This window comes from Oncorhynchus mykiss, chromosome 5 (assembly GCF_057628025.1).
Source record: "Oncorhynchus mykiss isolate SJ-2025 chromosome 5, ASM5762802v1, whole genome shotgun sequence".
Lineage (NCBI taxonomy): Eukaryota > Metazoa > Chordata > Actinopteri > Salmoniformes > Salmonidae > Oncorhynchus > Oncorhynchus mykiss.
This window is the reverse complement of record NC_143026.1, coordinates 75,575,180-75,588,580: the sequence shown is the minus strand read 5'-3', so window position 1 is coordinate 75,588,580 and position 13,401 is coordinate 75,575,180. Positions and strand designations below refer to the sequence as shown.

The window sequence follows — 13,401 nt, the reverse complement described above, 5'->3', positions numbered from 1 at the left end:
CCTTGTTCTTCATGATGCTCTCTGCGCTTTTGACGGACCTCTGAGACTATCACAGTGCAGGTGCATTTATACGGAGACTTGATTACACACAGGTGGATTGTATTTATCATCATTAGTCATTTAGGTCAACATTGGATCATTCAGAGATCCTCACTGAACTTCTGGAGAGAGTTTGCTGCACTGAAAGTAAAGGGGCTGAATAATTTTGCACGCCCAATTTTTCAGTTTTTGATTTGTTAAAAAAGTTTGAAAGATCCAATAAATGTCGTTCCACTTCATGATTGTGTCCCACTTGTTGTTGATTCTTCAAAAAAATACAGTTTTATATCTTTATGTTTGAAGCCTGAAATGTGGCAAAAGGTCGCAAAGTTCAAGGGGGCCGAATACTTTCGCAAGGCACTGTAACATTTGATTTGAGTTTGTCAAAGACTTCAGCCACCCAGGTCATAGACTGTACTCTCTGCTACCGCACGACAAGCTGTACCAATGCACCAAGTCTGGAACCAACAGAACCCTGAACAGTTCTACCATCAAGTCATAAGACTGCTGAACAGTTATACCATCAAGTCATAGGACTGCTGAACAGTTCTACCATCAAGTCATAAGACTGCTGAACAGTTCTACCATCAAGTCATAAGACTGCTGAACAGTTCTACCCTCAAGTCATAAGACTGCTGAACAGTTCTACCCTCAAGTCATAAGACTGCTGAACAGTTCATCAAATGGCCACCTGGACTATTTGCATTATCTCACTTTTTTGTTGCGTCAACTCTCTTGCATTGGCTCTATGCACACTCACTGGACTCTACCCACACCCACACACACACACTACACTGACACTCCAAGACACACACGCAGTGGAAGAAGATACTCGCGACTAGTGATGGCTGATGTGAGAGCACAACATGAGGACTACATTGTTTGGATGGCAGACCATCTGTGGGCTATCCAGGATTAAAAACACCTTATGTGGAAATCTCAATGAAGAGACATTCCCACAGAAGTCCTAGGGTCACTGAAGCCAGGAGAGTTGAATTGAATTGACTAAATGAATATTTCTGTGTGAATTAAAATTGTCATATTTGACTGTTTCAAGAGTTTATAAAGAGCTAAGAATTTTGACATGTTTTATTGTACTGTAAGTGGTATAGATTTATTATTACAGAGAAACTGTTATTCTGTTTGTCAGACAGCGGATAGTTCAAAGAGGAGCGACACTGGTGCCCCTGGTTAATTTAGAGAAGAGTTGTGATGATTAGATTCAAGAATGTGTGTGTGTGTTGTTTTCATGCCTTTGTTTTAATGTTTTGGGCCATGCAAAGTGATGTTAATTAGCCGATAGGAGATACCGGGAGTTGGCACTCTTGGAAGAATAAAAGCTTTACTTAAACTTAGATCATGTTTGGATCTAAAACCTGAGTTCTTGACCAATAGCATTACTGTAAAGTTAACCTCCATGTAGGTCTGATATCCGATTGGTGTAACCGCTGCTTCTAAGAGGTGTGACAATTGGGGTTGGCAAGACCAACACAGAGAATCCTGAATTCCTAAAACACCACATAGCAAATTCTTGCATACAGTTGATAAAAATAGTAATTTCTGGGCTGCCCTACACACACACACGCATATTGACGCCACACACACACACTGCTGATACTGTTTATTATAAATCCGGGTTGCCTAGTCCCTTTTACCTCAGCTACCTCCTACCCCTGCACATTGACTCGGTACCGGCACTCCTTGAATAAATCCTCAGTTATATTACTGTGTTTCCATTTCACAAATTTTTCTCACTTTTTAACTCTGCATTGTTGTGAAAGGGCTCGTAAGTAAGCATTTCACAGTAAAGTCTACACCTGTTGTATTCAGAGCATTTGACAAATAACATTTTATTTATGATTTGCATGCACATGCAGATGGATTATAAATGTCACTCATCTACATAGACATGAATAGCCAACCTTACATTTTCGGGTTCCACTCCAATGTCTTCACAGAACTTCTCCATTCCCTCTGGCCCCACAACATCGTCACGGACTATCAAAGAGACACACACACAGCCATTATACATACTGTATGACATCACAACCAGACACTCCACTCTATTACATGGTGTGATGTCATAATCAGGAGGTCAAAGCATTCACTATTATAACCAATCATAGTTTGTGATATCTTCATTGTTATGATGTCATACAATTCTAACATCACAGCAAAAATGACAATCACAATGCATACATACAGTACCCGTCCAAAGTTTGGACACACCTACACATGCAAAGGTTTTTCTTTATGTTTACTATTTTCTACATTGTAGAATACATTGTTGCTTTGCACACTCTTGGCATTCTCTCAACCAGCTTCAACTGGAATGCTTTTCCAACAGTCTTGAAGGAGTTCCCACATATGCTGAGCACTTGTTGGCTGTTTTTCCTTCACTTTGCGGTCCAACTCATCCCAAACCATCTCAAGTGGGTTGAGGTCAGGTGATTGTAGAGGCCAGGTCAACTGATGCAGCACTCATTCAAATCAAATAAAATTTTATTTGTCACATACACATGGTTAGCAGATGTTAATGCGAGTGTAGCGAAATGCTTGTGCTTCTAGTTCCGACAATGCAGTAATAACAAGTAATCTAACTAACAATTCCAAAACTACTGTCTTGTACACAGTGTAAGGGGATAAAGAATATGTACATAAGGATATATGAATGAGTGATGGTACAGAGCAGCATAGGCAAGATACAGTAGATGGTATCGAGTACAGTATATACATATGAGATGAGTATGTAAACAAAGTGGCATAGTTAAAGTGGCTAGTGATACATGTATTACATAAGAATACAGTCGATGATATAGAGTACAGTATATGCGTATGCATATGAGATGAATAATGTAGGGTAAGTAACATTATATAAGGTAGCATTGTTTAAAGTGGCTAGTGATATATTTACATCATTTCCCATCAATTCCCATTATTAAAGTGGCTGGAGTTGAGTCAGTGTCAGTGTGTTGGCAGCAGCCACTCAATGTTAGTGGTGGCTGTTTAACAGTCTGATGGCCTTGAGATAGAAGCTGTTTTTCAGTCTCTCGGTCCCAGCTTTGATGCACCTGTACTGACCTCGCCTTCTGGATGATAGCGGGGTGAACAGGCAGTGGCTCGGGTGGTTGATGTCCTTGATGATCTTTATGGCCTTCCTGTGACATCGGGTGGTGTAGGTGTCCTGGAAGGCAGGTAGTTTGCCCCCGGTGATGCGTTGTGCAGACCTCACTACCCTCTGGAGAGCCTTACGGTTGAGGCCGGAGCAGTTGCCGTACCAGGCGGTGATACAGCCCGACAGGATGCTCTCGATTGTGCATCTGTAGAAGTTTGTGAGTGCTTTTGGTGACAAGCCAAATTTCTTCAGCCTCCTGAGGTTGAAGAGGCACTGCTGCGCCTTCTTCACAATGCTGTCTGTGTGAGTGGACCAATTCAGTTTGTCTGTGATGTGTATGCCGAGGAACTTAAAACTTGCTACCCTCTCCACTACTGTTCCATCGATGTGGATAGGGGGGTGTTCCCTCTGCTGTTTCCTGAAGTCCACAATCATCTCCTTAGTTTTGTTGACGTTGAGTGTGAGGTTATTTTCCTGACACCACACTCCGAGGGCCCTCACCTCCTCCCTGTAGGCCGTCTCGTCGTTGTTGGTAATCGTCGTTGTTGTGTCGTCCGCAAACTTGATGATTGAGTTGGAGGCGTGCGTGGCCACGCAGTCGTGGGTGAACAGGGAGTACAGGAGAGGGCTCAGAACGCACCCTTGTGGGGCCCCAGTGTTGAGGATCAGCGGGGGGGAGATGTTGTTGCCTACCCTCACCACCTGGGGGCGGCCCGTCAGGAAGTCCAGTACCCAGTTGCACAGGGCGGGGTCGAGACCCAGGGTCTCGAGCTTGATGACGAGCTTGGAGGGTACTATGGTGTTGAATGCCGAGCTGTAGTCGATGAACAGCATTCTCACATAGGTATTCCTCTTGTCCAGATGGGTTAGGGCAGTGTGCAGTGTGGTTGAGATTGCATCGTCTGTGGACCTATTTGGGCGGTAAGCAAATTGGAGTGGGTCTAGGGTGTCAGGTAGGGTGGAGGTGATATGGTCCTTGACTAGTCTCTCAAAGCACTTCATGATGACGGAAGTGAGTGCTACGGGGCGGTAGTCGTTTAGCTCAGTTACCTTAGCTTTCTTGGGAACAGGAACAATGGTGGCCCTCTTGAAGCATGTGGGAACAGCAGACTGGTATAGGGATTGATTGAATATGTCCGTAAACACACCGGTCAGCTGGTCTGCGCATGCTCTGAGGGCGCGGCTGGGGATGCTGTCTGGGCCTGCAGCCTTGCGAGGGTTAACACGTTTAAATATCTTACTCACCTCGGCTGCAGTGAAGGAGAGACCGCATGTTTTCGTTGCAGGCCGTGTCAGTGGCACTGCATTGTCCTCAAAGCGGGCAAAAAAGTTATTTAGTCTGCCTGGGAGCAGGACATCCTGGTCCGTGACTGGGCTGGATTTCTTCCTGTAGTCCGTGATTGACTGTAGACCCTGCCACATGCCTCTTGTGTCTGAGCCGTTGAATTGAGATTCTACTTTGTCTCTGTACTGATGCTTAGCTTGTTTGATAGCCTTGCGGAGGGAATAGCTGCACTGTTTGTATTCGGTCATGTTACCAGACACCTTGCCCTGATTAAAAGCAGTGGTTCGCGCTTTCAGTTTCACTCGAATGCTGCCATCAATCCACGGTTTCTGGTTAGGGAATGTTTTAATCGTTGCTATGGGAATGACATCTTCAACGCACGTTCTAATGAACTCGCACACCGAATCAGCGTATTCGTCAATGTTGTTGTCTGACGCAATACGAAACATGTCCTAGTCCACGTGATGGAAGCAGTCTTGGAGTGTGGACTCATCCCTCTCCTTCTTGGTCAAATAGCCCTTACACAGCCTGGAGATGCACGCCCACACCATCACACATCCATGCTTCACGGTGAGAACTACAAGGAGATCATCCGTGTGAATGATCTCCGCATGGATGATCTCCTTGTGGTTCCCACCATGAAGCATGGAGGAGGTGTGATGGTGCTTTGCTGGTGCCACTGTCAGTGATTTATTTAGAATTCAAGGCACACGTAACCAGCATGGCTACACAGCATTCTGCAGCGATACTCCATCCCATCTGGTTTGCGCTTAGTGGGACTATAATTTGTTTTTCAACAGGACAATGACCCAACACACCTCCAGGCTGTCTAAGGGCTTTTTGACCAAGGAGGAGAGTGATGTAGTGCTGCATCAGATGACTTGGCCTCCACAATCACCCGACCTCAACCCACCTGAGATGGTTTGGGATGAGTTGGACCGCAGAGTGAAGGAAAAGTAGCCAACAAGTGCTCAGCATATATGGGAACTCCTTCAAGACGGTTGGAAAAGCATTCCAGGTGCCATCAAGGCAAACCGTGGCTATTTGAATAATCTAAAATATAACACTTTTTTGGTTACTACAGGATTCCATGTGTTATTTCATAGTTGATGTCTTCACTATTATTCTACAATGTAGAAAATAGTAAAAATAAAGAAAAACCTTGTAATGAGTAGGTGTCCAAACATTTGACTGGTACTGTACCTACATAATAATTGTCTTTGACGCTATCCCACCTGCAAGGGACATACAAAACCTTGATCTACAGAAATTTCAGCAAGCAAGCGACATCCTTTACGAAACAATCAATGAGTCACAGCCTTCTCATACAACAATTCAACTTTGACATGAAAAACCCAAACCCAATCTAAGGGTAACAGAAGGTATTTACACCGTTATGGTCTGTGTTTTATACAAACTGAGAGGAAATTGAATTTTTCCCCCCCTACAATTATTGTGTCTCACCTGCGTATTCGTAGAACCACTCCAGACATCTTTTACTGGAGAAGGTCTCCTCCTCTCGGATTTGTGGTGCCTCATGTTTTCTAAAAACACTGCATTACGAAAAAGACAATTTCAGACAACCTACGGCACAAGTGCACACAGCATAGTTCACACATTACTGCGGGTGCTGGGAATACATTGTGTGACTTAAAATCCTACCGTCTGGGAGCATATTTCACACTACGATGTAAAAAAGGTTAATCCTGTTAATCCCTATTGGATGAGCTATGTGACGAAAAGTCCTCTTGCTGCTCTTGAATTTCTGAGTTGGCAATGACATATGAAAACTCATTGGGGAGACAAATCACTTGTCATCATTAGGGTAGCAAAGGGTGGGAAACTTTCCAGAAAATGTTTGGAAATTTTCCATGGGAAGTTAAGTCAGGGAATTTGGGGAATTTCGCTTAAATTCATCAAAAAAGTTAGCTTATTACAGCTTACTTTTTTGTGGGATACACATAAGGCAATTCTAGGTCGTGGCAAATTTTGGTTAAACTATCCCCAATTCAATGGAATTGCAACCCTCTGCATGCACAGTGCACTCTTCCATCACATGTACAGCCGATTCTCAAGATATTGCACACTAATGAGATGCTTTTGAGCCCACACTACTACACAGTCTGAGGACTACATGCTTTCTGGTAAGTTTTGATTACAATACTGGGTGGGGTGAATATATTTTTTGTTAAATAGTAAATAGTAGCCAACAGCAAAGGGTTTAAATCATTTATAATTTGTTAACAATTTCTGCTACTTAGTTTTTGCTACCATGTGGGTTTTAGCTTGATTGAGCCTGATAACTGAGGAGTGTTAATTCACCTGTTTCCATATGTTTCATTTTAAAACATTTCTTACAAATTAGTTGTTTAATCTAACTGCTTAACTATTTACCTGTACATGGAATTGTATTAGTTTTTTTTTACTCATTTTTTTCTCATCTTTATAGGAAAATGCCACAGGCACTATCTGATTTGCAGAGACATTTCACTGCAGCTAATGCAGAACGAAAAGCTGTGTACATTTGCAAATACTGTGTCAAATCATATGTGAAGAATGCAACAAAGACGCAGAATCATCTCGCCAAGTGCATAAAGTTCCCTCAGCGCTCACAACAAGCAGCCTCTGGCAAAAGTCCCTCTACTTCTAGTCGAGGTGAAAATGATGAATCAGACACCTTATCGATAGCAACTGCTCATGGTCCTCCTGGAATCAGAAGGTTTTTTTGACTCAATGGAGGAACGTAGTCCAAGAAATGCTGATGCATGTCTTGTTCGAGCGGTGTATGCAACTGGTTCACCTCTGATGCTCACAGGCAATGTGCATTGGAAGAGATTTCAGAATGTTCTTCGCCTAGCATACACCCTTCCAACCAGACATGCTTTATCAACTCATTTGCTGGATGCAAAGTTCAAGTGAAAGTCAAGCAAATCATAGAGAAGGCAGACTGTATTGCAATCAAGGAAATGGTTAGGCATGTGAAGGGTCATGAAGTTATAGCAGCAATCTACCTCACCAAGCAAAGTGAGAAGAATAAGAGCACCACATTGAAGCTGCCCAGCAACACCTGTTGGGGTGGTGTTGTCATCAAGTTTGACCGTCTCCTGGAGAGGAAGGAGTCTCTCCAAGAAATGGCCATATCAGTCTTCCGATATGGACAGCCCCATCAAGAGGATCCTCCTTGATTATGTATTTTGGGAGAGTGGTAAGCAGCCTGAAACTCCTGAAACCTATAGCAGTACCCACTGCACGGATTGAGGGAGACAATGCCATCCTGTCTGATGTACAGACTCCGCTTGCAGATGTAAGAGAAGAAATCCGTACTGCCCTGCCCACTTCACTGTTGCTCAAAGCAGAGGAAACTGCAGTTCTGAAATACATCAAGCGTGAAGACTTATGCCTGATGCCCATACACGCCACAGTGTACATGCTGGACCCCAAGTATGCTGGCAAGAGTATCCTGTTTGGTGCAGAGATCAACAAGACCTATGGTGTCATCACTACAGTGTTTCGCCACCTTGGCCTGGATGAGGGCAAGGTTCTTGGCAGTCTGGCGAAGTACACTTCCATCCAAGGGCTTTGGGATGGAGATGCAATATGGCAGTCGTGCCAACATACAGTTGAAGTCGGAAGTTTACAAACACCTTTGCCAAATTGTTTTTCATAATTCCTGACATTTTATCCTCATAAAAATTCTGCGTCTTAGGTCAGTTAGGATCACCACTTTATTTTAAGAATGTGAGATGTCAGAATAATAGTAGAGAACGATTTATTTCAGCTTTTATTTCTTTCATCACATTCCAAGTGGGTCAGAAGTTTACATACACAATTAGTATTCTATAGCATTGCCTCTAAATTGTTTAACTTCAAGCAAACGTTACAGGTATCCTTCCACAAGCTTCCCACAATAAGTTGGGTGAATTTTGGCTAATTCCTCCGGACAGAGCTGGTGTAATTGAGTCAGCTTTATAAGCCTCCTTGCTCGCACATGCTTTTTCAGTTTTGCCGACACATTTTCTATACGATTGAGGTCAGGGCTTTGTGATGGCCACTCCAATACCTTGACTTTGTTGTCCTTAAGCCATTTTGCCACAACGTTGGAAGACCCATTTGTGACCAAGCTTTAACTTCCTGAATGATGTCTTGAGATGTTGCTTCAATATATCCACATCATTATGCTGCCTCATGCCATCTATTTTGTGAAGTGCACCTCCCCCTCCTGCAGCAAAGCACCCCCACAACATGATGCTGCCACCCCCGTGCTTCACGGTTGGGATGGTGTTCTTCGGCTTGCAAGCCTCCACCTTTTTCCTCCAAACATAAAGATGGTCATTACAGCCAAACAGCTCTATTTTTGTTTCATCAGACAAGAGGACATTTCGCCAAAAAGTACGATCTTTGTCCCCATGTGCAGTTGCAAACCGTAGTCTGGCTTTTTTTAATGGCGGTTTTGGAGCAGTGGCTTCTTCCTTGCTGAGCGGCCTTTCAGGTTATGTCGATATAGGGCTCGTTTTACTGTGGATATAGATACTTTAGTACCTGTTTACTGTAGCATCTTCACAAGGTCCTTTGCTGTTGTTCTGGGATTGATTTGCACTTTTTCGTACCAAAGTACGTTCATCTCTAGGAGACAGAACGAGTCTCCTTCCTGAGCGGTATGATGGCAGCGTGGTCCCATGGTGTTTATACCTGCATACTATTGTTTGTACAGATGAACGTGGTACCTTCAGGCGTTTGGAAATTGCTCCCAAGGATGAACCAGACTTGTGGAGGTATACAATTTCTGAGGTCTTGGCTGATTTATTTTGATTTTGAAATACATCCACAGGTACACATCCAATTGACTGAAATTATGTCAATTAGCCTATCAGAGCTTCTAAAGCCATGACATCATTTTCTGGAATTTTCCAAGCTGTTTAAAGGCACAGTCAACTTAGTGTATGTAAACTTCTGACCCACTAGAATTGTGATACAGTGAATGATAAGTGAAATAATCTGTCTGTAAACAATTGTTGGAAAAATTACTTGTGTCATGCACAAAGTAGATGTCCGTACCGACTTACCAAAACTAGTTTGTTAGCAAGAATTTTGTGGAGTGGTTGAAAAATGAGTTTTAATGACTCCAACCTAAGTGTATGTAAACTTCTGACTTCAACTGTATCTCATCAGCCACCTGGTGGAAGGGACTTTGTGGATCTGAGGCTCTTTCCCCCGTTGCCTCCCTCATCCTCCAAATCACACCAACATCAGCCGCCTCAGAGTGCAACTGGTCCTTGTTTGGGAACACACACCAAAGCATGCAACAGGCTGACCAATACAAGGGTTGAAAAATAGGTGGCCATCTGGGCAAATATGAGGCTTTTTGAGCCTGACAACGAGTCATCCTCAACAAGGTTGGAAAGTGACAGTGAAGATGAGGCCTCAGAGTCTGATGTTCAAGAGGGGGACATTGAGAAGGTCCAGGGAGAAGACATGGAAGCCTGAGAGGAAGACAACCAAAGCTTTAGTTTCTAGACTGTCATTTTACAGATGTATGTTGAAAATGGTTTTGGGAGATGCGATGGACCATTGGGGATCATTCAATATTCCCTTTATTTTGTTGTTCAGTGAAATCATCCCGTGTGAAGAGTCAACTCATTTAATTAAAGTTCAATTCATAACTAAATAGTTGATTACATTTCTATTGGAAGGATTTAATTTGCAATTATGTCTACTTATGATAAGGTTAAAGGTTTGTTTCTGTCTCCATATGATATGGTAAATATATCCAATGCAAAAAAAATCTACATTTAAATGGCATTAATATTAATTTGCATACATTTCCATTAATTCCCATATATTCTCGTTAATTCCCACGGAAAGTTTCCACCTCTGAATATTCCCCAAAATGTGCAACCCAAGTCATGATTCATGCATACAGTTTCAGGGAACAGGTAATCTCTGAAACCCAGAAAAAACATTTGTGAGTAATTAGGCTCTTGGGGGGGTATGAGAAAATCTACTAAAACAAGGAGCAGAAGCATGGCCATAACTCCAACCCCCCTCTCTCTGCAAGTTTCAGGCAAGGCTATGGGTTAAATGTACCCTACCCTTCCCAATTTGGAAAGAAGTGCACACCCGCTAAACCATGATTTGTTCAAATAACCAGTTACAAAAACCTGCACACAACCTTTGCTCGTTAGTCATCAAATCCAACATTCTTTTGACAGATGATACGATAAAATGTCTGTGCACGAGAAATTAGTGAACAGTGAAACTGAATAAGACGGTTGGATATAACTCCTCTCCTATACAGTCTAGTTACTTAGCTAACTGATGCATACGTTGGTGTAGCAGGTTGGTAGTACCTGTCCTGGCGACTCTTCTTAGCTGACAGGTCATCTCCAGCAGTGGGTCTCCTCTTTTTCCTAGGAGGCATGGCTCTGGAGCAGCAGGCTGAGAGAAACACATTATGAGAGATATAGAGTGATATAGAGAGAATGATATCTAAGTGTCACATGGGTCTGCATTAGGTGCAGGCAGAGTCGGTACCTGTGGAGTGACCGTTATGTCCAACGTCCTCCGTCAGGTTCTGAGGGTAGGGATAAATGTATTAGGCAACTACCGCCAAAATACACACAAACACTGCAGCACTGACATTAGCATGCATTGAGCAAGGGGAGGGAGGGTGTGTAGGGACAGGAAGCTTGCTCTCTCATTTCCTCAAGCTTGTAACCTTTAGAGATGCAGTTGTTAGTTCAGACTGCGAGAGAGGGAGGAGAGCCGAGAGGATGAATCACACCCTTTAAGGGTCCAGCCAGGAATTAAAAATGAATCTATAACTAATTAATAACTTGGATTAATTTGTAGATAAGGGGAACTGTCCATTATAAAATCCATTGTGTCATGCCAGAGTAAGTCCAACTGGAAATAACAGTTGGAACAGGTGACACATGAAGAATACACAATGATATGTGGGCAAAATGCTTTTACCAGCCTGTGCAGGGTGTGGTAGATTTTGTGAATGCCGGCCAGTGTAGACAAATGGGTGTGCAGCTGAAAATCTATAGGGGGAAAAAAAATACATTATCAGCACATTGCTAACTTTAACACTACAACAGTACATAAGTAGATATGGAACACATATGCAACAGTACATGTAACAGTATATGAAACAAAAATATGCTGCTCACACAGAAACAACCTCATCTTAATGACGTGCTGCATAACATGTCAATTCACTAGGTTTCCCAAGGCACAGAGAAGGGAGAGCTCACCATCTGCTACCCACAGCCTGCCTACATCATGCTCCCTCTGTCATAGCCAGAGTGACCTCTTGCATTCAGCCAATAGGAATGAGAACGCATGCATGTACAACCATCTCACCATCTTCATCATTTGCATCACAACAGCTGGGATACCTAAATAGTGACAGCAGTAACTGCACACAATCAAGGCATTTCATCAGGATGGGTATGACTTTTAAAGCATTTTTATGCTGATATTAGCAGTCTTCTCTCATAGTATACCAACAAGAAGGTGGTATGATGAAGAATTATAATGCAATAGGCTAGATAAAAGGCAATAGTATTCAGTGACCATCACATTTTATTTACCTAGGCAAGTCAGTTAACAACAATTTCTTATTTACAATGCCGGCCTAGGAACAGTGCCTTGTTCCGGGGCAGAAAGACATATTTGTACCTTGTCAGCTCGGGGATTCGATCTCGCAACATCTCGGTGACAGGCTCAACGCTCTAACCACTAGGCTACTTGCCGAATACCAACATGTGGATGGTATTCAATACATACATGTATTTATTGTATAAAAGGGTTCAAAGAATGCCAGCCAAAAACTGGTTGTCGATTTTGATTAAACACTACGCGGACATACGCTTATCATATATATATATATTTTTAAATACTCATCTACGTTCACTAAGTGTCAATTTAGCTTTGTGAAAACGCTCACACAAGCAGGAGGCTGAATCCAGTTATGCATGTGTCGAACCCCATTAAACAGTAGATTAATATAGCCTACCTAAAATAGGTACAGACGCGCAACTTGCAGAGTTTACAAAGTATCTAGAGAGTAGATGGAGACATGGATGTTGTAGTCCATTTCCTGAATTAAGGTTATTATATTCGGAGCAGTGGGGAGTGGAAATAGACTACAATTCCCAGACCTCAGAAATTAATTTCATTCAACAACCCTCTACTCACCCCAACTGATGAATGCATGTTATATTGTCACAAAAATACGTTACAGCCTATGGAATAGTCCACACAAATATCTTACCGTTCTCTTGGAACAGTTGATGTAGATGATGCGCAGTCGGAGAGAGCTATTGCAGCAGGCATAGAAATACAGAACTGCGTCACAATTTATCCTCTGTAATTTTCCGCAGTTGCTTGGAAAACTGACCTATTTAGTCTTACACAACATTGTTTTCCAAGTGTTACTTGCTATGCAACTGCACTGCATTCCCAGCCGTAAAAACGCGACACAACATCAGTATAAAATGGTCGACAATAATAACACATTAAGCAGATGTAATGAACAGAATAGCAGGCTTTGCAATGTTACCGTTCCTAACAATTTCCAACAAAATGTGAATGCCTCCAGCAATGACAGCACACAGAATTCTCCCTTTGTTGCGCCCCAAGACAACACTGGGAAAGGAAATAGTCAGATAGTCTGTACACACATTTATTCGATCACTCGATTAACAGTTCATAGAACCATTCAAATATAAAAGTAGACATATGCAACAGACCCGGTTATCAATACGTGGAGCCTATCCTACTGCGCGTAAAATACACCAAAAGCAACAACTATACTTACTTGCCGCATCAGAGAGCATTTTTTATAAACACACAACTGTCTGTGTGAAGTCCGAGGACCGCCAGTAGGCGGAACATGTCAACATAACCATGCCCACAGATAATTTAGGTGGACGAGGAAACTAGTAGCCGCACCCCT

At 42.7% G+C, this 13,401-nt stretch overlaps 1 protein-coding gene across 8 annotated transcripts in view; it reads right to left on the bottom strand.

Annotated features, from left to right (window-relative positions):
* The window catches only part of dcun1d4 (DCN1, defective in cullin neddylation 1, domain containing 4 (S. cerevisiae)), a 23,474-nt gene extending 10,073 nt beyond the window's left edge, over positions 1 to 13,401 (bottom strand). Inside the window, exons 1-7 of one of the 8 annotated variants that reach the window (XM_021604324.3) lie at positions 13,264 to 13,401; positions 12,718 to 12,763; positions 11,412 to 11,482; positions 10,971 to 11,010; positions 10,787 to 10,874; positions 5,904 to 5,992; positions 1,967 to 2,037 (exon numbers count right to left, since the gene is read on the bottom strand). In XM_021604324.3, the coding sequence (XP_021459999.3) occupies positions 1,967 to 2,037; positions 5,904 to 5,992; positions 10,787 to 10,874; positions 10,971 to 11,010; positions 11,412 to 11,482; positions 12,718 to 12,763; positions 13,264 to 13,272 (414 nt within the window). In that variant the 5' untranslated portion in view covers positions 13,273 to 13,401. Of the gene's footprint in view, positions 1 to 1,966; positions 2,038 to 5,903; positions 9,920 to 10,786; positions 10,875 to 10,970; positions 11,011 to 11,411; positions 11,483 to 11,804; positions 11,990 to 12,717; positions 12,764 to 13,005; positions 13,087 to 13,195 lie in introns of those variants that run through there. The other 7 variants (XM_090235980.1, XM_090235978.1, XM_090235981.1 and 4 more) reach the window with 7 other exon arrangements.